The sequence below is a fragment of the Mustelus asterias genome, chromosome 18 (genome assembly GCF_964213995.1).
Source record: "Mustelus asterias chromosome 18, sMusAst1.hap1.1, whole genome shotgun sequence".
Classification (NCBI taxonomy): domain Eukaryota; kingdom Metazoa; phylum Chordata; class Chondrichthyes; order Carcharhiniformes; family Triakidae; genus Mustelus; species Mustelus asterias.
The window spans coordinates 67,100,320-67,125,590 of record NC_135818.1 but is presented as its reverse complement, the minus strand read 5'-3'; the positions used below and the strand labels follow the sequence as shown (position 1 = coordinate 67,125,590).

The following is a 25,271-nucleotide window of genomic DNA, read 5'->3' as shown; positions in this document are numbered from 1 at the left end:
GGGAGAGCCGGTGAAACTCCACCCCTGGAGTCTGTTTGAACCAGCAAATGTTCAACTTAAAGAGGCAAGATCTACAGGGCACAATATTTCATCCTTTCAGAGAGGCACTGCAGCTTTAAGGCAGATATGTAAATCCCAAACAAACTCACAAAGACTGAAGAAATACTTTCAGGAGAGGAATAGAGAGAGAGAGAGAGAGGGATAGAGAAGAAGAGAAAGAAGTTGAACTGGAGAAAAATATTGACAGGAAACAGTGATTAGTGGGGAATGCAATAGAGTTCAAAAATAAAGAGATGATGATAAATTTGATTCCATACTTTTAAAATGGCAACAGCAAAATACCTAAACTATAAAATAAAGGGTGGTAAAGGAGCTATTGTGAGCTTAGGGAAAAGGTTAGGAAGGTGAAGAGGACACCTCAAAAGAAAATACCAAGACAATAAAAGGAAACTGGACATAATATCATTTAAATATAAATCTAAAGATTCCGGACACATCAGCAAGAAAAGGAGAATTAAGATGAGAATAGATATGAGCAAGATTAACTCACAGGAATTGATACTGAGATGGCAGGGATCTTGAGGTTTCCTCTCTAACTTCCCCCTTTCCTCTCTAACCTCCCCCTTTCCTCTCCAAAGCCGGTTCCCCGTTCATGAGGAGCAGGGCTTTCCTTGCCAGAGACAATGTCTCCCGACAGAACTTATATGTTCAAGAACTTATATGTTTCAAATCTTTCCAGTTGGTCTTTGATTAAAGCAAAATAGACCAACCACACTTTGCCCTGAAGCAGTTTTATCCTGAATTCGGACTGACATCTTTGGGCACAGATACCTTGTGACCGATGCATTTGAATGGAGTATTTACATAACTGCGCTGTCAGATAGCCTCCCAGGCAAATTTTCAAAACTAAAGCATTTACCACCAGCGCACAAGTCCTTGACAACTGAACTTACAGACAGCAACTGAGCAAACAGAAACCCCTTCACAGCCACAAGCTAACTGGTGCATGATCTAAGAACGTGAAAGTTAGAAATGGCGATCCCATCTATTTTACCACTATAGAGTTGAAAATTGAAATTAATTACTTCAACCGGGGGTGGTGAATCTGTGGAATTCATTGCCACAGAGGGGGCCAGGTCATTGAGTGTCTTTAAGACAGAGATAGATAAGTTCTTGATCAATAAGGGGATCCGGGGTTACGGGAAGAAGGCAGGAGAATGGGGATGAGAATCATATCAACCAGTTGTCAGCTGAAGCCTGGGTATTGTCCCACCTTGTTGCATTTGAACATGGACGGCTTCAGTATCTGAGGAGTTGTGAATGATGCTCAACATTGTGCAGTCATCAGCAAACATCCCCACTTCTGACCTTATGATGGAGGGAAGGTCATTGATGAAGCAGCTGAAGATGGTTGGGCCTCGGACATTACACTGAGGGGCTTCTGCAGTGATGTCCTGGAGCTGAGATGACTGACCCTCCACAACCACAACCATCTTCCTTTGTGCCAGGTATGACTCCAACCAGCGGAGTGTTTGCCCCCTGATATTCATTGATTCCAGTTTTGTTAGGGCTCCTTGATGCCACGCTCAGTCGAATGTGGCCTTGATGTCAAGGGCTGTCACTCTCACCTCACCTCTGGAATTCAGCTCTTTCGTCCATGTTTGAACCGAGGCTGTAATGAGGTCAGGAGCTGAGTGACCCTGGCAAACCCAAACTGGGCGTCACTGAGCAGGTTATTGCTGTGCAGGTGCTGCTTGATAGCACTCTTGATGACCCCTTCCATCACTTTACTGATGATCGAGAGTAGACTGATCAGGCAGTAATTGGCCAGGTTGGATTTGTCCTGCTTTCTGTGCACAGGACGTACTTGGGCAATTTTCCACATTGTTGGGTGGATGCCAGTATTGTAATTATGCTGGAAGAGCTTGGCTAGGGGAGCGGCAAGTTCTGGGGCACAAGTCTTCAGTACTATTGCCGGAATGTTATCAGGGCCCATTGCCTTTGCAGTATCCAATACCTCCAACTGTTTCTTGATAGCACGTGGAGTGAATCAAATTGGCTGGAGACTGGCATCTGAGATGCTGGGGACCACTGGAGGAGGCCAGTGGGGGCTAGTGCCAAAATTGGGAGAGCTGTCTCATAGACTAGTAAAGCAACAGCCTGACAGTTATTCTCACAGAATCATACCTTGCAGATAACACCGCAGACACCACCATTACCATCCCTGGATATGTTCTGTCCCACCAGCAGGACAGACCATCAGAGGTGGCAGCACAGTGATATACAGTCAGGAGGGAGTTGCCCTGGGAGTCTTTAACATCGACTCTGGACCCCATGAAGTCTCACGGCTTCAGGTTAAACATGGGCAAGGAAACCTCTTACTGGTTACCATGTACCGTCCTCCGTCGGCTGATGAATCAGTACTCCTCCATGTTGAACAACACATGGAGGATGCAGTGAGGGTGGCAAGGGTGAAAAGTGTACTCTGGGTGGGGCATTTCAATATCCACCACGAAGAGCGGCTCGGCAGCAGCAGTTCTGATCGAGCTGGTTGGGTCCTAAAGGATATAACTGCTAGACTGGGTCTGCAGCAGGTGGTGAAGGAACCAACAAGAGGAAAAACATACTTGACCTCATCCTTACCAATCTGCCGGCTGCAGATGCATCTGTCCATGCCAGTATCGGTAAGAGTGACCACTGCACAGTCCTTGTGGAGACAAAGTCCTGTCTTCATTTAAGCGGTTATTGGATAGGCACATGGAGCACACCAGGATGATAGGGAGTGGGATAGCTTGATCTTGGTTTCAGATAAAGCTCGGCACAACATCGTGGGCCGAAGGGCCTGTTCTGTGCTGTACTGTTCTATGTTCTATGTTCACATTGAGGATAACCTCCATTGTGTTGTGTGGCACTATCACCGTGCTAAATGGGACAGACTTCGAACCATAGAACATAGAACATAGAACAGTACAGCACAGAACAGGCCCTTCGGCCCACGATGTTGTGCCGAGCTTTATCTGAAACCAAGATCAAGCTATCCCACTCCCTATCATCCTGGTGTGCTCCATGTGCCTATCCAATAACCACTTAAATGTTCCTAAAGTGTCTGACTCCACCATCACTGCAGGCAGTCCATTCCACACCCCAACCACTCTCTGCGTAAAGAACCTACCTCTGATATCCTTCCTATATCTCCCACCACGAACCCTATAGTTATGCCCCTTGTAATAGCTCCATCCACCCGAGGAAATAGTCTTTGAACGTTCACTCTATCTATCCCCTTCATCATTTTATAAACCTCTATTAAGTCTCCCCTCAGCCTCCTCCGCTCCAGAGAGAACAGCCCTAGCTCCCTCAATCTTTCCTCATAAGACCTACCCTCCAAACCAGGCAGCATCCTGGTAAATCTCCTCTGCACTCTTTCCAGCGCTTCCACATCCTTCTTATAGTGAGGTGACCAGAACTGCACACAATATTCCAAATGTGGTCTCACCAAGGTCCTGTACAGTTGCAGCATAACCCCACGGCTCTTAAACTCCAACCCCCTGTTAATAAAAGCTAACACACTATAGGCCTTCTTCACAGCTCTATCCACTTGAGTGGCAACCTTTAGAGATCTGTGGATATGGACCCCAAGATCTCTCTGTTCCTCCACAGTCTTCAGAACCCTACCTTTGACCCTGTAATCCACATTTAAATTAGTCCTACCAAAATTAATCACCTCACATTTATCAGGGTTAAACTCCATTTGCCATTTTTCAGCCCAGCTTTGCATCCTATCTATGTCTCTTTGCAGCCTACAACAGCCCTCCACCTCATCCACTACTCCACCAATCTTGGTGTCATCAGCAAATTTACTGATCCACCCTTCAGCCCCCTCCTCTAAGTCATTAATAAAAATCACAAAGAGCAGAGGACCAAGCACTGATCCCTGTGGCACTCCACTAGCAACCTGCCTCCAATCCGAAAATTTTCCATCCACCACCACCCTCTGTCTTCGATCAGACAGCCAGTTACCTATCCAATCGGCCAACTTTCCCTGTATCCCACACCTCCTCACTTTCATCATAAGCCGATCATGGGGGACCTTATCAAACGCCTTACTAAAATCCATGTATATGACATCAACTGCCCTACCTTCATCAACACACTTAGTTACCTCCTCAAAAAATTCTATCAAATTTGTGAGGCACGACTTGCCCTTCACGAATCCGTGCTGACTATCCCGGATTAATCCGCATCTTTCTAAATGGTCATAAATCCCATCCCTAAGGACCTTTTCCATCAATTTACCAACCACCGAAGTAATCACCGAACCAATCTAGCAATTCAAGACTGGGCATCCATGAGGCACTGTGAGCCATCAACAGCAGCGGAATTGAACTCCAGCACAATCTGCAACCTCATGGCCCGGCATATCCCCCACTCAACCATTACCATCAAGCCAGGGGATCAACCCTGGTTCAATGGAGAGTGCAGGAGGGCATGCCAGGAGTGGCACCAGGCAAAACTAAAACTGACTCGCACTAGCAGTGAAGGTGGGTGCAAAATCACAGCAATTGTACATGGGTTTTCAGCCTTTGAACTTTGTATGGTAAAACTGTAAACATTAAGGATGTTTGGATTCCAGCAATCAGCGTTCCTTGCCCCTTTTACAGTTGTGATGTTTCTGAACAGTTTGATTTGAGTTAGTGTCCAGGTCAGACTGTGGGGAGAATGAAGGTATTTCCTCCCAGTCCTTTAGCACATTTCTGAATGGAAGTGGTGTTCAGGAATAAACCGCCCTGTACCAACTGTCATCTCCATAAACAAAGTTGACATGCTTAACCAATATGAATGTTTCTCGTTTTTCAGTGAGATGAGTTTGAAATGATAGATTTTCTGAAGCAGTGCATCTTAAAGAGCTTTATATTGCATCTTGTACAATGTGCTCTACAAAGCAGTACACAACGCTGGCGGCAGCCTTCCATCTTCATAGTGGTGGTCAACTCAACCCCGTGTTTGGTCAACTCAACCCCGTGTTTGGTCAACTCAACCCCGTGGTTGGTCAACTCAACCCCGTGTTAAGAACCATCCGATGTGGCTCAGGAGACCCGAGCGGCAGCTCTGAGGAGGAAGTAGTGGGCCAAGGAGATGTAGGATTCATTGTTTCCTCCATCCCCTTCATAGCCAGCCCAGCTTCTCATTTCTGTTTGTCTCTTCCAATGCCCTCTCGGTCAGAACTCGCAGTCCTCAGCAACTGTCCCCCAGTTGTCAGTGACAATGTCTGACATCTTCATATCTCTCTTGCAGGTGTCCTTGTAGCAGAGGTACGGACGCACTGGAGATTGTGACCCAGTGGCCAGTTCACCGTACAGAAAGTCTTTGGGTATACGGCCGTCATCTATCTGATGGACGTGGCAGAGCCAGCACAGACATCTTGTGTGTGATGATTGTATGCTGATGGAGTTAACATCCTCCTGGACCTTGGAGTTGGTGACCATGTACTGCCAAGAGATGCTGAAGATATGCTTGAAACAGTGAAGGTGGAAAGTGTCTATTTATTCGGGTATCTGATGTCCACATCTCATCACTGCGTTAAGAATGTAGGTTTGGTCGACTTGGCATTTCTCATTAGATTGTTGTTCCTGATTGTCCCCAATGACATAAAGGGATAAGGGGATAGTGTGGGGAAAGGCACTGAAGTGGATGATCAGTCATGATCATTCTGAATGCTGCAGCAGGCTCGATGGCTGAATGGTCTACTCCTGTTCTCTTACTCAGCATGGACAGAACTGCTCCAGCTTTTGCAATGCTTATGTTGACTTCAGCATCTAGTGACAGATTGCTGACGATTGTGGAGCCCAGGGTATGTTTTGTTTATAATTATTTTGTGGGTTGCGGGTGTCGCTAGCTAGACCAGCATTTTTACTGCCCATCCCTAGCTGCTCTTCAGGTGGTAGTGGTGAGCTGCCGTCTTGAACCGTTGCAGTCTCCGAGATACACCCGTAGTGCTGTTAGGGAGTGAATTCCAGGATTTTGATCCAGCGACAGTGACGGAACAGCGATATAATCCCAAGTCAGGACAGAGAGTGACTTGGAAGGGAACTTGCAGGTGGTGGTGTTCCCACCTGTCTGCTGCCCTTGTCCTTCTAGATGGAAGAAGTTGTGGGTTTGGAAGGTGCTGTTGAAGAAGCCTTGGTGAGTTGCTACCTGAAGCTATCAACGGCCTCCAGTGTCACACTGGCAATGCTGATAGATGGTGATATTATGGACCTGAGGGGGCTTAAATTTAAAACAGCCCTCAATTCTCCCCTTCCCACACAGAAAGGTGATCTTTAAATTTTTGATTTTCACCAACCCTTCAGGTTTAGTGTGATCAGATCCTCCATTTGTAACCCCACAGCAAACTCACGATAGGGTGAACTCAGAGGGCTGGTTTATTTTACACGCTCAAACATGGGGAGTAGGTGTCACAACATAATCCTCGATATATTCATTAAACAAAGGATAAGGGAAAGATAGAGGTACAGGGCAAAGACCACAGACAAAATAAGAGTCCGGAATCAAAAGTCCAATGGTGTATTCCATCAGAGAGATTAACAGGTTTAAGCTGATATTGGGTGATCCACCTTTCCAATAATAATGACTTCTATGGTGGCAGTAGCATGTGGAGATGAGTTAAAGATGTCGTAGTCACTGGTTAAGTTCAGAATTTAATCCAGAAACCATGTAGATGATGGCCAGGTGATTTAAACCTGGACAGAGCTCTGGTTCTGCTGCTGTCCGGTTGATGGACGAAGGCAGACTGCGTCTTTTAGCTTCACAAGGCAATATTACAGGTTCAAGCAGTTTGGGGGCACGGGTGAATCCTGTGACATAACTCTGACTTATCCCCCTTGGTTTGGACAAAGGATGTTTATTCCTGGGCTGGAATCATGAGATTGTTAATGTTTCAGCCATTAATAAGTTTACCAGGGGTTTCAGGGTCATTTGTTCTCCATTGGCCAAAGCCTGCCTTAGAAATGTAAAATTACTTTGTACAACTCCTTTAGAACTTGGTCTCTGCAAGCACAAGGCTGTTAGTACATCTTCAGGGATAACAAGATTGCAGCTGCTCTGAATGCCAGGAAGTTCCTCATGTGTGAGTCATGGTCAGTAATGGTTTCAGTCATTGTAATGTCTTTATTCAGTTTTAAAGATTGTATAAATTAGCAATGCAGTGAGGTCTTAGCTCTGGGATGGTAGTATGGCAACATCCTGATGTTAATGGTCAAACAAAACTCTTTACAGACTTGAGAGAGAACAATGTCAAAAAAGGAAAGGAAGTTTTAGAAATTTGGAAGTTTACTGCAGCCTCGTTGTCAGAGTGCAGCTCTCTAATGAGGATTTGGTACAACTTTGTCTTGGATCTCAGGTGAGAAAGACTGTTCTGGTATGCAAATATCATCCTCTGTAGATGGCCCGAAGGGCATTGTGACAGCAGCAAAGAGAAGAATATGCCAAAGGACGTCTATACCAGAACACAACCCTGTCTGACCCCACTGCGGATGTCAGAGTGTTTTGATGTTGCTCTGTCAGAGCTGACCTTATCCACCATGTTGGCATGGAAAGAGGAGATCACATTGGGTAACTTCAGAGGACAGCTAGTTTTCTCCAGCAACTTAAATAGACCCCCTCTGCTCACATGGTCAAATACTTTGGTGAGATTGATGAAGGCAGTAGATAGTGGTCTCCTTTAGAGCATTTCCCTTCCAGCTGCTGGACTGAAAAGATCAGAACAGTCCCAGTTCTGAAGCCACACTGGGATGCAGTGTAAAGGTGTTCAGTCAGAATCTACAGTCTGACAAGGAAAACATGGGCAAAGAAATTCGTGAACCCATAAGTCTTCGGGGGGGTTTTCTTCACCTGCTGTGAGGACTCGTAGGGCCCTTCCCACTACCTTCATATGAAACCACTTGTCCATCTTCCCTGCAATGGCATTACTCATTTTAATCACAATTGTAATAAAGGTTATCAGGCAAAAAAAGTCCATATTGGGATCACAAGGAGAGAATAGAGTCATAGAGGTTTACAGCTTGGAAGGAAACAGGCCCTTCGGCCCAACTTGTCCATGCTGCCCAGTTTTTAACCACTAAGCTAGTCCCAATTTGTCCCATATCCCTCTATACCCATCTTACCCATGTAATTGTCTAAATGCTTTTTGAAAGACAAAATTGTACCCGCCTCCACTACTGCCTCTGGACAGCTCGTTCCAGACACTCACCACCCTCTGAGTGAACAATTTGCCCCTCTAGACCCTTTTGTATCTCTCCCCAATCACCTTAAACATATGCGGAAGACAGATAAAAATTGCACAGTTACAACTTACACAACACACACCTCAGAAACGAAAAGCACATTGTGGAATGCATTCCACCAAGGACTGATGGATGCCCCTGGATTCACCAGGACATCAGAACAACAGAATAATATGCAAAAATTCACTACCGTGCTCACTTGCAGGATTGCCCCTGTCAATGCGATCAATCACAGAACAGGATCAATTAAAACATGAAATTACAGGGGATACATTCAAGGATTAACAGAACTGGAGAATGACTCTAAACAGGATAATTGGTCAAATTCGCCTCAAGAGTTCAGTTACAGGATTGCTCTTATCAATATTTAAAAAAGCACAATACAGGATCAACACAAGGCTAGAGGGTGCAGTCCAGGATTAACAAGTCCTGATTTTCAGTGTAACAGGATAATAGGTGACAAATGCCTCATGCTCATACATCAGTGCCAGGATAAAGGACAATATCACAAAATCAGGAGAATCATCACAAATATTAATGATGAACTGCAGGATAATATAACCATCCATGGAACTTGAAAAGGCCAAAGCCACGACAGGATCATCGAGCAACATTCCTACAAGAGTTTCATCAACACCTTGGCACCTCCGCCATGTCATTGCCCCGAAACCCCAGTAAAGAGAAACCTAGGCCCCAGCAGGTGGCAAAGCCCCGTTGCATCTGTCTGCCTCCAGCTCTTCTCAATGAACGCAGAGTACATAGTAACGCAAGACCAATGATCAGAGACTTCACTCGACCCCAGGCCTTGAAGACCGAATATGATGTGCTCCATCGAACTTGAAATGCCCAGCCTTCAAATCAAGATTGTGGACAGTAAGAAGTCTCACAACACCAGGTTAAAGTCCAACATGTTTATTTGGGATCATGAGCTTTCAGAGCGCTGCTCCTTTATCAGATGAAAGAGCGCTCCAAAAGAGGGGATCGCAGGGGGGCAGAGGGGATTGCGGGGGGGCACAGGGGCCGTGGGGGGGCAGAGAGGCTGTGGGGGGGGGGGTAGAGAGGCCATGGGGGGGCAGAGGGGCCGCGGGGGGGACAGAGGGCTGCGGGGGGGACAGAGGGGCCGCGGGGGGGACAGAGGGGCCGTGGGGGGGGACAGAGGGGCCGCGGGGGGGACAGAGGGGCCGCGGGGGGGATAGAGGAGCCGCGGGGGGGACAGAGGGACTGTGGGGGGGACAGAGGGACTGCGGGGGGGACAGAGAGACTGCGGGGGGGACAGAGGGGCTGCGGGGGGGGACAGAGGGGTCATGGGGGGCTGAGGGTCCACGGGGGGCAGAGGTGCTGCAGAGGGGTGGAGGGGCTGCAGAGGGGTGGAGGGGTTGACGTGGATTGACCATGTTAAATTACCCCTTGTTGTCCCAAGATGTGTAGGTTAGATGGGTTAGCCATGGTAAATGTGTGGGGTTATGGGGATAGGGCAGGAAAGGGGGCCTGGGTAAGAGAGTCAGTGCAGACTCAATGGGCTGAATGGCCTCCTTCTGCACTGTAGGGATTCTAATCTGCACCATTACAGTCTTGAGGTTGGACTTTCCTTTCCTTGCTGCATGTTCATGCTTCATAAAGCAAAAATAACCACAAGCTGCATTGGCTTTTCATTCCCCAGAGAATTGACCACGATTTTCATTTTTAACTTCAAAAGAGTTTGTCTTTGCCTGTCTCCATAATCTTATCCAACAGTATATCCCCGCTCTCACCTTCCTTCTCCACCACTGACATAACTCTCATTCTGCTCTGACATTTACCCGTTGTTCCTTCAGCCACTGTGTCCCAGGCTGTGGAATTTTCTCCCTCGGATCCTGTGTTTTGGAATTGCCAAGATGGTAAACAGCAAAACAGCCCCGCTTTGGATGAGCAGTTCCTGCATCAAGCCTTTGAAATGTCCGAAAGGCCTCTTGCTTCAACAGTGATGCTTCAAGTACCTCTTTCTCAATGCTGTATAGAACAACATCATTTTACAGCACAGGAAAAGGCCATCTGTTTATGCTGCAAATGTGCCTCTTCCCACTCTATTTACTTCCTCTCATCCTCTGAACATTTCCTTCTATGCATTTCAACCTCATGCACTAATCTAACTTCCCTTCAATGCATCTGTCCCGCTGCCTCGGAAAAGCAGCCAGCATAATCAAGGACTCCAAGCACCCCAGACATACTGTCTGTCACCTCCTTCCGTCGGGAAAAAGATACTAAAGTCTGAGATCACGTACCAACCGACCCAAGAACAGCTTCTTCCCTGCTGCCATCAGACTTTTGAATGGACCTACCATATATTAAGCGGATTTTTTTTTACACCATAGCTATGGTTGTAACACTGTATTCTCCTTTCCTTCTCCCCTATGTACTCTATGAAAGGTGTGTTTCGTCTGTATAGCGCGCAAGAAACAATACTTTTCACTGTATCCCAATACATGTGGCAATAATAAATCAAATCAAAATGTAGCGATTAGCTTTACCGCTCTCACGGTAGCACAGTGGTTAGCATTGCTGCCTCACAGCGCCAGAAACCCGGGTTCAATTCCGGCCTCGGGTGGCTGTGTGGAGTTTGCACATTCTCCCCGTGTCTGCGTGGGTTTCCTCCGGGTGCTCCGGTTTTCTCCCACAGTCCAAAGATATGCGGGTTAGGTGGATTGGCCATGCTAAATTGACCCTTAGTGTCGCGGGATGCATAGGTTAGTGGGATTAGCGGGGTAAATATGTGGGCTTACCGGGATAGGGCCTGGGTGGGAGTGTTGTTGGTGCAGGCTCAATGGGCCAAATGGTCTCCTTCTGCACTGTAGGGCTTCTATGATTCTACCTGACAGATTGCAGGGGAAAAGTGACCATCGCAAAACGAGTTCATCAACATGTTTGACAGAAACACAAAGGCAGCTTTAGTCACCTGCAGTTTACTCAGACAGATGAATGCTAAATCTGGATAGACTGCACCGCAGCCACTCTGGATTTTTTTCATTTCATTAGTAAGGTGGTGAGATGCCATGTCCCTCCCTCCAGTGAGCGGCTGCTGAAGATTTCAAATCCTTCAGTGATTTAAATCAGGCAGGTTGGTGTACACCGCCCAGCCACCCAATGTACTGAGATCGGTTGAAAACAAAGTTGGGATCACTTTAACTTTGCACTCCTCGATAACTTTATTTTAAGTGACTGTAGCCAACAAAGCCCCTTCCAACAGTACCTTTTAAACGGGCAGAGCCAGGCCACAGAATGCAGGTGAGGTATACACACACACAAAATTAAAATTCTGAATTCACCAACTATCCCCCAGTACCTCTGCAATGCAATAATGAAAACCCTGCCATTTATTCCTGCTCTGAGGTCACCCCAGCACACAACTCATTCTGCCTTATCGCCCACAGCTTCAACATAAAGCAATTGGGTCTCCAGCCCTCAATAATTTGCCCAATATTAAATCAAATGATTAACCAAACCCCATTCCTAAACCACCTCCCCAAACTAAACAATCTCTTCCCAACAGTTGCATTGTTTCTATTGCAAGCTCTGGTTAATTCACATGGAATTAAATGGACAACCGCTTCATAATCTTTCTCTAATAGTCTCTGCAAATCTCCAAAGTGTTCCCTAGAATCCACCACCTATCCCACTTGCTTTTTAATCGCGTCCTGATGGATCTTTCCCAGCTAACAGCTTTGTGTGTGACACTGGATGTTTTGTGCATTGCTCACTTACTGTCTGTCGCCATAATCTGGGCACGTCTGGCACAGAGAGAGTGAGTGAGTTCGCCCGCTGCTCCCGATGGAAATCCCTCAGTCGGAGGAGCCCAGGCTAACAGCCCAGCTTCCAGCTCCCCGCAGCAACACTGCGATGCCTGCAACATCCCCAACTCCTCCTCCCGCTGCAGTCAGCGCCAATCCCTTCCTTCTCTCCACTGATGTTCTCTGGCGATGAACACCAGCAACCGGCCTGCATTTGGGGGTGGTCATTTAACGCCTTACTTCCCAGCAGAGAACACAGCCTTTCCCCCTCCAGCTCAAACCAAAAGTGACAGCGTTACATCCATGGCCGTAACGAGCTTTGGGATGTTCGAGGGAGGGGTATGAAAGGCATTAAATGCAAGCTTTCCTTTGATTCTAAACCCAAGTTTGAGAGGATGAAGCGATTCATAGAATCACTACAGTGCAGAAGGAGGCCATTCGGCCCATCTAGCCTGCACCAATGCAATCCCACTCAGGCCCAATTACCATAACCCCACACATTTACCCGCTAATCCCTCTAATCTACACACCCCAGGACACTAAGAGGGGAATTTAGCATGGTCAATCGACCTAACCCACGCATCTTTGGACTATGGGAGGAAACCGGAGCACCCAGAAGAAATCCACGCAGACACAGGGAGAATGTGCAAACTCCACACAGACAGTGACCCAAGGCGGGAATCCAACCTAGGTCCCTGGCACTGTGAGGCTGCAATGCTAAACACTGTGCCACCGAGCCATCCAAATGAACACAGTAAACACACTGGAAACGATCCAGCATATCAGGCAGAGTGGAATGTGTGGACCTCCCCATTAAAATGATTTGGTGGCATTGTTGGGCAAACTTCAGACCTGCCATTTATTTCTGTTCCAGTGTCAAACACGCCATTGACAGCAGGAGTTCCCAAACTGCCTTCCTGGACATGCACTGAGAGCTGCATGTTGTTTTCATGAACAGTGTGTTGGGGTCCACACATTCCAAGCTACCTGACATGCGGAATTGTTTCCAGCGTTTTCTGTTGTCATCATCTCAAATTCCTGAGGGAAAAAAACTCATCCAGTGGTGGGAACCTGTAACTGCACCATGGGCGGCACAGTGGTTAGCACTGCTGCCTCACAGCGCCAGGGACCCGTGTTGAATTCCAACCTTGGGTGACTGTCTGTGTGGAGCTTACACATTCTCCCTGTGTCAGCGTGGGTTTCCTCTGGGTGCTCCAGTTTCCTCCCACTGTCCAAAGATGTGCGTGTTATGTGGATTGGCTATGCTAAATTAACCCTTAGTGTCAGAGAGACTAGCTAGGGTAAATGCATGGGGTTATGGGGATAGGGTCTGGGTGGGATTGTGGTTGGTGCAGACTCGATCTGGGCCAAATGGCCTTCTTCTGCACTCTAGATTCTATGATTCATTTCACTGGGCAATTTCTGCAGGCTGTTGTTGCAGTCACAATGATTCCCTTTACCTTCCCATTAAAACACAGATTTAGTCAATGCTGGATGCTCCTGTCTTAGTTTTCAAAACTGAAAAACAAAAGCTATTCTCTCTCTAGGGTGACTTGACATTTTAACGTGTGTTTCTGTGAGTTCAGATATATTTGAGACCGGAATCTGCCCCGTGCCTATACAGGAACTAAACGTAACCTTGAATAAATGGTACCTTTCATTTCATCTAGCTGCCCCTTGCATACATACGGAGCCGCTCACATCTGCACCACAATTTTCTTAAACACCTTAGTGAGCTTCTGGTGAACCTACATGGATTTTATAGACCATTTAGATATTTAAGATATTGAGAAAAGATGAGTGGAAACCAGCAGGGACTGATTGGGTTACATGATCTGTTCTCCCTGTGTAATCCTGTGTAGGTCATGCCTAACAAACATAATTCATTGCTGGAGGGTAAACAATGCTCTAGTAGACTGGTGAATGCATGTAATTTATGTCAACTTCCAGAAGACATTTAATTAGATTCCACCCAAGAGGGGGTAACTAAAATGAAAGCTCATTGAAGGCAAATTCTATGATCAAAGTCAACATGGTAAATTTATTCAAGTTTCCGAGCATGTAACTGGTAAGGTAAATAAAGAGGAGCCAGTAGATGCGGCGTGCTTGGATTTCCAAAAGGCATTCGACAAGGTGCCATACAATGGGTTACAGTCAAAGATACGGGCCCAGGGATTTGGGGGACAATATATTAGCTTGCATAGAGGAAGCAAAGAGTAAGGATGAATGCGGCATATTCAAGTTGGCAGGCTGAGACTTGTGGAGTGCTGAAAGGATCTGTGTTGGAACCACAACCACTTATAATCCATACCAATGACTTTGACAAAGACACAGAGAGTAAGGTTTATAAATTTGCTGCAATAAAACATTATTTTGAGAATGTAAACTGTGAGGACATTGCAGGTTAAGTGAATGGGAAACAAGCTGGCAGATGGAGTAAAATGTAGGGAAGTGTGAAGTTATTCACTTCTATCAAAAGAATAGTAAATCAGTTTTTTTTAAAGTGTGGAACTTGTATTTGTTGATGGTCAGAGAGACTTGTGCATACAAGGGCCAAAGTAGGCTAGTGTGCAGGTAGAGCAAGCAATTGAGAAGGCAAATAGCATGTTAGTCTTTATTGCAAGGTGAATGTTTCAGCCTAATTTTTTCGCACTAATGTGCTGGGCTCCCCCATCATTGAGGATCAAGATATTTGTAGAACTACTTTCTCCAGTGAGTTGTTTAATTGTCCACCACCATTCACGACGAGATATGGCAGGAGTGTAGATCTCAGATCTGATCCGTTGGTTGTGTGCTTTGTATGAATCTTGCATGTTTCAATGAGATCACCTCTCATGCTTCTAAATTCCAGAGAATATAGGCCCAATGTACTCAGCTGCACATCATAGGGCAACCCTCTCAACCCAGCAACTAATCTAGCAAACATTGGGTACTGCCTCTAATCCATCCTTAAATATGATGGCCAAAACTGCATAGTGCATCAGGTGAACCCTAAAAAGAGGGCAACATCCTAAAAAGAGGGCAAGGTGATTAGAGTACACAAATAAGGATTAAGGAAGTTTTGCTTAGGTTGTACGTGGCTTTAGTGAGACCCACACCTGATGCACTATGCAGTTTTGGCCATCATATTTAAGGATGGATTAGAGGCAGTACCCAATGTTTGTTAGATTAGTTGCTGGGTTGAGAGGGTTGCCCTATGATGTGCAGCTGAGTACATTGGGCCTATATTCTCTGGAATTTAGAAGCACGAGAGGTGATCTCATTGAAACATGCAAGATTCATACAAAGCACACAACCAACGGATCAGATCTGAGATCTACACTCCTGCCATATCTCGTCGTGAATGGTGGTGGACAATTAAACAACTCACTGGAGAAAGTAGTTCTACAAATATCTTGATCCTCAATGATGGGGAGCCCAGCACATTAGTGCGAAAAAATTAGGCTGAAACATTCGCAACAATCTTCAGCCAGAAGAGCCGAGTGGATGATTCATCTCAGCCTCCTCCTGAGATCCCCCGCATCAAAGATGCCTGTCTTCAGCTAATTCAATTCAGTCCACGTGACATCAAGACCCAGCTGAAAGCATTGAGTACTGCCCTTACTTATGGGCCCTGACAACATTCCAACAATAGTATTGAATACTTGGCTCCACAACTTGGCGTGCCGCTAGCCAAGCTGCTCCAGTCAACTGCAACAATGACATCTACCTGGCAATGTGGAAAGTTGCTCAGAAACGTGCTGTCCACAAAAAGCAGGACAAATTCAGCCTGGCCAATTACCATTCCATCAGTCTTACTCTCAATCATCAGGAAAGTGATTGTATTAAAATATGAAATCAACTAAAATATGTGAAAATGTTAATTTGTACGTGCAGATTTCTTTCATGTCAGTATTTTGTATGTGCTGTGAAGCAGCACTTACTCAGCAATAACTTGCTCACTTGAATTCCGCCAGGGCCAATCAGCTCGCAACCACATTATAGCCTTGGTTCAAACATGGACAAAACAGCTGAACTCAAAAGGTGAGATGAGAGTCACGGCCCTGGATACGTACAACCATTACGTACCAAGCGACTCAAGAACAGCTTCTTCCCTGCTGCTGTCAGACTTTTGAATGGACTTAACTTGCATTAAGTTGATCTTTCGCTACACCCTAGCTATGACTAACACTACATTCTGCACTCTCTCCTTTCCTCATCTATGAACGGTATGCTTTGTCACTATAGCATGCAAGAAACAATACTTTTCACTGTATGTTAATACGTAAATAATAATAAATCGTATCAAATATGGATATAAAGGTAACATTTGACCGGATGTAGCATCAAGAAACCCTAGTAAAACTGGAGTCAATGGGAATTAGGGGAAAACTCTCCGCTGTTTGGAGTCATACCTGGCACAAAGGAAGATGATTGTGGTGGTGGGAGGGCAATCATGGGCGTACTGGAAGGATTTACGGGTTGATAGCCAATTTAGCCATTATTGAATGCATCCACCATGGCCATCAATTCTTGGTAGTGGGATCTGAACCCAGAGTTTTTGGCTCAGAGGTGGGGTGTTTCCTACAGCAACACAAGACCTCTCACAAAGGTGCAACAGTGAGACATATTTCAGTTCAAGATTGATAGAACACTTTCAGGGAACATTTCAAAGAGGATAAAGCAAGGCTATTTTCAGGATCATAGCTCTGTGGGAAAATAATCAGATTCGGTTCCAAATAGCTACTGACACAAAACAAGGTGGTGAAAGAAATAGGGCTGTGAAAAGTACATTAATTTACAATAGGGGTAAAACATAATGGAAGCTAAAAGTGAGGACAAAGAACAATAAGTATCCTTGACCATACAGTAGAAAGCGCCCAGAATATTGAAGGGTGTCATGAGGATGTAACAGAAGAATTAAACATTATTTTGGAAAATTCTTTAGACATGTTATGTAAAAGGGTGGGCACATTCAGAAGCGATAAGGGAGGCACTCACCCTGTCCTTATTGGCATAGTCGCCCATCCATTACCTCAAATTTATAATGCTCATCCATGTGCAATCTTTACTGATGGCCCCACCCATAATCAACCCATTCCCAAATTTTCCATTCTTCCAACTCTGGCCTCACTATTGCCAGATTCATCTTCATCCAAGCCTACATTCTGCAATTCCCACCCCCAATTTCTCCTCCCTTTCTTCCTTTACAGAAGCTTTTGGTCATACTACTTTGGTCCGGTGTCCATTTCTGTCTCTGCAAAGTGCATTCGGGAAGATAAAGATGCTGTATCATTATAACCTGTTACCTTACTCAAACCAGACCTTCATGTTAATGCCAGGACCAAGAGGCCCTAGAGGTACACCTCAACCTTTTGCATTAACCCGTAGCAGTCAGCAGCTCAACTGCACAATTATCACCCACAAAGTGCTGCCTTCTGAAACATTGTCCCTTGTTAACTGAAAAACCCAGTGCAGGTTTAACCATCACTGCTGGAACCAGGATTACTGGAGCGTCCCTTGAGCTGTGGAAATTCTTCAATATCCTCCTACAACTGCTCCAAGTCTTCGCACTTTCAGCAACCAACAGAGCCACATTTGAGAGGCACCTGGTTTTGCTCCTGTTGTCAATTATTGTGCTGCACCATCCAACATATCAAAATGAAACCCAGGTGGAGATGTGGGATGATGGATACATGACAGGGCATAAAAACCGTTTGACCATATCACTGTTAAAGATGCACTACAAGCATAGCAATAGCTGCTCTCTGCCATGACATCAATCACATTTTTACTGGAATCCAGTGAGACAATGGGATTATAACAGCATTGGACAATGGGTGCTACTTACATTATCTCAATGTTACTAGCTCATTGTGCATCTTGAATATAGGTTCAATGTCTAAAAATGTGCAATCCTAATCTGAATTTTGACTAAGCTTTTGAAAATTGTCTTTTATTGCAAAATCTCATTTGACACATTGACTCACAGATGACAAATTGTATGACAGAATACGGTTTTAAAAAAAAGACACCAATTTAAAAATATTAGCTGCCGATACTGATAATTAAAGAACTATGTCAGCCAGAGTGAGTTTGCCCACCTACATCTGCCGAGCAATAATAATAAGAGAAGGTATTACAGCTGAGCATAGCATTGCACGTGTAGGATGGAATAATACTCACATGGACAAAGATGCAGGGCCACAACAAAGAGACCATACAGAGTCAACTCAATTTATATTTTAGTTTTCAAGTGTCAATTTGGAGACTTTGACTTGAAACATCCTAAAAACAAAGTCATACACATCTAAAATAGTTTCTAAAAGCCTTGTATTGACCAATCCGTATCAATGCATTAATAAGTATAATACCACAGAAACAGATGAAGAATAATAATACTTTCTCAAAAGGTTACCTAAATGGTGAAAATCTAATATGATCAGAAATCATAAGTAAACCAAATTGTACTTTACTATGTATAACATTAAACAGAAGAATGCATATCAGTGGGTTTACAATCGACCCAGGGACCTTTTCACAATTCACTACTCAGACACAATTCGAGGCTCGTTGCTAAATAACAACAGGGTATCCGTAATACAAGAAAACACAAGAAAACAGTATTTCCATTTACATTCTCAGTCAAAAGTAACAGTTGCATTTTAATGTGCATTACTGAAATCAGACAACCCACTGCTCACAGGCTTTGATCCATGCGGTTGCAACAGGGGTTAGCTTCATTTTTGGCCACATCACTGGAACTGCAGAGGTTACAGTGCAGCAGCTCAAATTATTCTACATCCATTTCAACGTTTTCGTCGTCTCCTCTTGGGTGGTGGGGGATCTACAAACAAACGGAATATTAGTATCAGGCAGCTGTAATTCAACTAAACCAATCAAGCTAAATGCAATCAACTGATCGACTGACTCCTATGTCTAGTTGTTGCATTGATTATTGTAAAGGTTATTGCCTAAGTAGTCTCAGCAGTGGCCGAACAGTCTGTGTGCTGTCCTCCTGAGCTTGATTGTCAGTCGTACATAAATCCAAAACCACATATCCCTAAAAATTTGTCGTTGCCTGGGAAATAAACAAGTTCATTCTAAGGGCTTCTGCCCCCAGTCATGAAAATGCTGGCATCAAGCTGTACAGTTAAAGCAGAGGTCATTAAAGCTTCAGCAACTAATTGAAAAGAGCAGCACAACAGTGCACCAAGCATGAGGAAAAGACAGTCCCATCTGCTCACATAAACCTCTTGATGACTGGTGCCACAGTGGCAGCCTGGGAGCAGGTTTGCCAACTGTCTCTCTCCCTGCCAGGAATGGTGTGTAACCGAGATGGGACAAAAAAAATCATCCAAGTCACATGTCCACATTCCATGCGACAGCCAGTTCTAGGGTCACTGTCCGAAATAATGGACCAAAATTAGTGTCGTTAACACTTAGTTAGGCCACACTTGGAATAGTGTTCAATTCTGGTCGCCACACTACCAGAAGGACGTGGAGGCTTTGGAGAGGGTATAGAAAAGATTTACCAGGATGTTGCCTGGTATGGAGGGCATTAGCTGGGAGGAGAGGTTGGAGAAACTTGGTTTGTTCTCACTGGAACGGCGGAAGTTAAAGGGCGACCTGATAGAAGGCTACAAGGTTATGAGAGGCATGGACAGAGTGGATAGCCAGAAGCGTTTTCCCAGGGTGGAAGAGTCAATTACTAGGGGGCATTGGTTTAAGGTGCGAGGGGCAAGGTTTAAAAGATGTACGAGGCAGATTTTTTACAGAGAGTAGTGGGTGCCTGGAACTTGTTGCCGGGGGAGGTTTTGGAAGCGGATACGGTAGTGACTTTTAAATGGCGTCTTGACAAGTACATGAATAGGATGGGAATAGAGGGATATGGTCCCCGGAAGGGTAGGGGGTTTAATTAAATCGGGCAGCATGGTCGGTGCAGGTTTGGAGGGCCGAAGGGCCTGTTCCTGCACTGTAATTTTCTTTGTTCATGTTCTTAAGGCCTTGCCTCCAAACAGGAGATTTGGAATTCTTGCTCACAGTATATTGTGCCATCCGTCACGAATGGCAAAAATTCTGAAGTGGCATTTGGGAAAGAGTGAAGGAATCTGGGGAAGGTGAAGAAGTTTGGAGTAATTGTTTTTTTAGGCAGATGGAAAAATGCGGAAGGAAGAGCAATTAGGAGCTTGGGGAAGCCAGGACGGGCTGGTCAGTTGAAAACGCTAAATACGTTACTTTAATTTTTAGAGGGTTATGGAGCATGAGGAAGTTAATTTTGTGTTTTCCCAGGTTATATCCCACATCCCTATAAGGTCCCAAGCTGGACAACAGAACTGTCCTTGTACAAACTCGGAGCAAATTAGAACAATAACCACTGTCAATGATAAACAAAAACAAAAAATGTTGGTAAGATTCAGCAGGTTAGGTAGCATCTGCGGAGAGACAAAAACAGTTAACGGTTCAGGTCTGTGGGTTGTAAACCCTCTATTTATTATTAAACTTTTTTTTAATAATAAATACTTCTTTTTCCAAGAAACAGAATAGTTATTGTGATTACCTTTTGTCCAGTGCAACTACAAAAGTCAACTGCAGTGACACAGAAGGTTGTGAGTTCAAGCTCCATCAGACACTTGAGCACTTAACCCTGGTTAAGACTTCAGTGCAGAACTAAGGGAGGTGCTGCACTGTCAGAGGTGCCAACTTTCAGATGAAAAGTAAAGCCAAAGCCCTATCTGTCTCTCAGATAGATGTACAAGATCCTGTGGCATTATTTGGGAGGAAAAAGGCAGCAAGTTTTCCTCAGTATCTTGATCAATATTTATTCCAACGAACATAAGGGAAAAAACAGATGATCCAGTTGTGGGACCTCACTGTGAAAACCCTCTGCCGCAATTCTCTGCATCACAACAACGGCTGCATTTCAAAAGTATTTCACTGGCTGTGAAGCACTTTGAGCATCTTGTTGTGAATGGTGCCACATAAAGGCAAGATCGTTCTTCTTTCTTTAAGCGCCTGGTTTATTCATTTTTTGTATTCAACAATGAACAGTTAAGTTCCGTAAATTACTCCTGCCACTGCTTGTCTGTTATTGGCAATAAACCAGCTCCCTGGTCTATAGCCCAAGTGGCAATCTGGTTTATTCAACAACTTTCCCAGATCCAGAAGATTGCGAGAAGATTCATGACATATTCCACATACTAAAGGCAATGACAAAAATTCTATTCAACCCTTCAGCTGGGGATAGCATCAGATACTGGGGGCGGGTCTTACCAGCTGCGCTTGCGCTAAAGCCAGAAAATCCCACCCAAGGTCAGCAGACCTTTGCATGGTCCGTGTCCCGCCCACTGCGATTCCCGTAGCAGGAAGGACAGGAAAATTCTGCCCTAGATGTATGAAGCCCGCACAGTGTTTCACAGGGAACCAGGACTCTCTGGTGCTGAATGAGAGAGAAATAGCTAGGTAACAGCCTAAAAACTAATTTTTTTTTGATGGAGTGGGGAGGAAATGAAGCTGGGAAGAATGGTGAATGTATAACAACGATACAATAGATGTTTGCTCTCCTGCTCCTTCCCCAGTCAAGCAACATTCTAAATCTTTACGAGGGTCTGTACTTGTTACTGGAATGCTGAGGTTTCTGCTCCTAGTTTCCAAGGTAACCATTCTACGTCTCTCAGCTGCATGTTGCGTGATGACAGAATTACTTTAATGGAATCTTCAATGACCATGACAGTATGTTATTCAGTCACAAAATCTTAATGCGTGAAATGAGAATGGATACCACAAGATGTTAATGTGTATAAACCAAGTCCCTAAAATATCGCATCCTCTCAAAAAGTCTATACTATTAGATCAGGGTGCGATTTCAAACAGTATTGAAATAAATCAGCACCCTATAATTCTGTCACCAAAAGGAAGAGGTTAAGAGGGCTGTCTGAGGTTTTGTTGTTAGCACACAGTATATCCAATCAGAAACCAGTGGTAGCAGAATTCATAGCAGGCTTTAAAAGTAGCTAAATATTTGTTTAGGAGAGACAGCCAAGTTCCAGAGTGCGAAGAGAGACGAGGTATCAAGTTTATGAAGTGCTGTCAATTGATGGGAGGAAAGAACAAATGGGGGAGATCTGTGATATGATGGCAGGAAGGAAGGGAGAGAGAATAAATGACAAAAGGGATGATGATTGGAAGGTAAAATTAGCTGGTAATGGACAAAGTAAAGAGACAAAAAGATGGGCTGACAGGAGATTTAAACAGGAACAAGCAGCATCACTGCCAACAACTGCTACCTGAAAAATGGGGACACAGCTTCTGATTGGAAATTGTTGAAATGAATGGCCTTTTGGAATACTAAAGGAGGGGAAGATGTGCTTGGTGGTGGTTTCATGCTGGACATAGAGGAAATGCTAGAATTTGATCTGCTGCATGTGGAGACCGGTAGGGTGGAAAGAGAGAACAAGGGAAACCCTGTTGTGGTTCTCAGAGGAGAGGACAAGTGGGAAGGGGTGAGACCAGATGTGTGGAAAATAGAACAGACATGACTGAGGGTCCTGTCAACCGTAGTTATTCACCCAAAATGTTAACTCTGTATTGTCTTCCACATATGCTGCAAGATCTACTGAATATTTCCAGCATGCCAGTATTTTGCTCAGGTTGTTAAATGATGTAGACCCATGGCACCATAAGCAAAAACACCACCTCCTGTTGCTGACATGAAGCACTGATCTTACATTGCATCCAACCATTCATGCACTATTTTCCCCATTGGTCAGGTATCTGGTATTACATGAGGCTCTGCCGGTGTTGAGTTGACTTGGTGCCGCTTGTTAGGGTTCTCAGGGCCATCATAGAATTCTACGGTGCCGAAGGAGTCTGCGCCAACCACAATCCCGCCCAGACCCTAACCCCATGCATTTACCCTAGCTAGTCCCCCGACACTAACAGGCAATTTAGCATGGCCAATCCACCCAACCAGCACATCTTGGGACACTAAGGGACAATTCAAAAGTTCATTTATTAGTCACAAGTAAGGCTTACATTAACACTGCAATGAAGTTACTGTGAAATTCCCCTAGTCGCCACACTCCGGCACCTGTTCAGGTCAATGCACCTAACCCAGCATGCCTTTCAGACTGTGGGAGGAAACCGGAGCACCCAGAGGAAACCCACGCAGATACTACAGCATGGCCAATCCACCTAACCCACACATCTTTGGACTCAGGGCTGGGAAAGTGCAGTTGAAGCTAAAGCTGGGCCCTGGGGATCAGGAGTCTGGGGCGAGGAGGTCTGGGGAACCTGCCTGCCCTTCCATCCATCTGCCTATGTGTCAGGTGGCAGCTGCTCTGGTCATGGTCTTCCAAACCCAGATTCCCTGTGCTCAGGATCTGAGTTGCTACTTTTCAGTCCGTCTGCAATAAGATTCCAAACATTATTTGCAGGTTGTATTTGCTGACTAAACAGAGTAGGTCCATTGGGAATGGAAAAAGGCTATTATTGAGATTAAGCACAGCGTGCAGCATGAGGTATGTGGGCTATATCATCAACACAGGTACTGCACATAGGCAGGAAGTGTGTCCTTTGCAATTTCGACATCACGAGATACAGCCAAGCAAGAAATAGTGCAAGAAGTTCTAATAGATAGGTTCTTCAATCATTTGTAATTGTCCCTTATTAAGCTGGTGAAAGGTTAAAACAGGTCTCCAGAAGAACGTTTTCATGTAAAAAGTGATTATCATTTTGAACCATTTTGGGTTCATCCTCGAGTCAATTAACTGACACAACATCAAAAATGGATGAGATCAGATTTATGTCCTTTCTCATCTGTTTTGACCCTATCTAAATAACCCATTAGCAACAGAACGAGAACACTTAGTGATGACTGGTTCCTCAGTCTCGAAATACTACTCATGGGTTTTTTTTATTTGTTTGTGAGGTCCGACATACAGAGAGACCCAATGTGCTGACACCACTGAGAAACCCACCTAAAGTAGCTTCCACCTGCCTGACATAAAGAGCAGGTTATTGTCCAATACAGTCACTTCACTTATCTATACCACAGAGCCAATGGAGGTCATTGTGTAGGTTAGATGGGCTTTAGATTGGTTTCACTGGTCGGCGCAACATCGAGAGCCTGTACTGCGCTGTAATGTTCTATGCTCAGCAAAAGGCAAGGCTTTGGGACCACCCAAGTGTGCAGAGGTTGGAGTCGGGGTTCAGCCAACTAAAATCCATGGAACACTGACAAGCAAATATGCCAGAACCACTCTGCCTTCTTGGGCAAATCTAGTGAGAAAATAATCCAACCCACGGCAAGAAATCTATTTCGAAATTAGAACAGACAGAGGCACTTGCTGTCATCATCAGCAGTACTTGGTGGGCAGATCACAGAGCTTAGGTAGCAGTAATCAGTGTTGAGTTTTAAACTGTTTAGCCCTCAAACATCACTTTTCTTTTGAGGACTACCATCTTGTGAAGAAGAAGAAAGGAACCAGCGTGCCATCAAATTGTTAAAAAATAAAGCATGAAAATGATTATGTTTGTTCTGTGACCCTTCACTAGGGTATATGATCAGCAAGTCATCCCAACTAGGAAGACCATTTATTATTTTTGCTCAGGTATTCAATAATCTCCATGTATAAAACAAAAAATATCAACCATCTTCCATTATTGTGACACCAGTAGGACATTTTTCATGCAAGCAGTACAACTGTTCCTGATATCAAACAGCAAGCTTCAGACATAAAAACAGAAAATGTTGGAAGTAAACAGGTGGTTAGGTAGCATTAGAGAAAGAAAGAACGCAAGCTTCAGGTCCATGACCCATCATTCTGATTTCCAGCATCTGCAATATTTAATCTTAGTTACTATCCGGTGTTAGTTAAAGCTATCACATTCACATCATTGACAAATGGATGCTTACATTTCAGACTGGAGCAGAGGTTACATGTAAACAAATACCCATCTTTTTTATAGAATTCCTACGGTACAGGAGGCCACCATTTGGTCACTCGAGTCAGTACCGACCACAATCCCACCCAATCCCATACCCCCACACATTTACCCTGCTAATCCCCCTGACACTAGGGTCAATTTAGAATGGCCAATCAACCTAACCCGCACATCTTTGGAGTGTGGGAGGAAACCCACACAGATACGGGAAGAAAGTGCAAACTCCACACAGATAGTGACCCGGGGCTGGAATTGAACCCAGTGCTAACCACTGTGCTGCCGTGCCGCTTTCTAGAAGTAAATC

At 44.9% G+C, this 25,271-nt stretch overlaps 1 protein-coding gene across 3 annotated transcripts in view; it reads right to left on the bottom strand.

Moving 5' to 3' along the window:
* Nucleotides 1-18,245: 18,245 nt before the first annotated feature.
* The window catches only part of snapc1b (small nuclear RNA activating complex, polypeptide 1b), a 30,306-nt gene continuing 23,280 nt past the window's right edge, over nt 18,246-25,271 (bottom strand). For all 3 annotated transcript variants that reach the window (XM_078234235.1, XM_078234236.1, XM_078234237.1), the window contains exon 10: nt 18,246-18,869. In XM_078234235.1, coding sequence (XP_078090361.1) covers nt 18,832-18,869 — 38 coding nt within the window. In that variant the 3' untranslated portion in view covers nt 18,246-18,831. The remainder of the gene's footprint in view (nt 18,870-25,271) is intronic.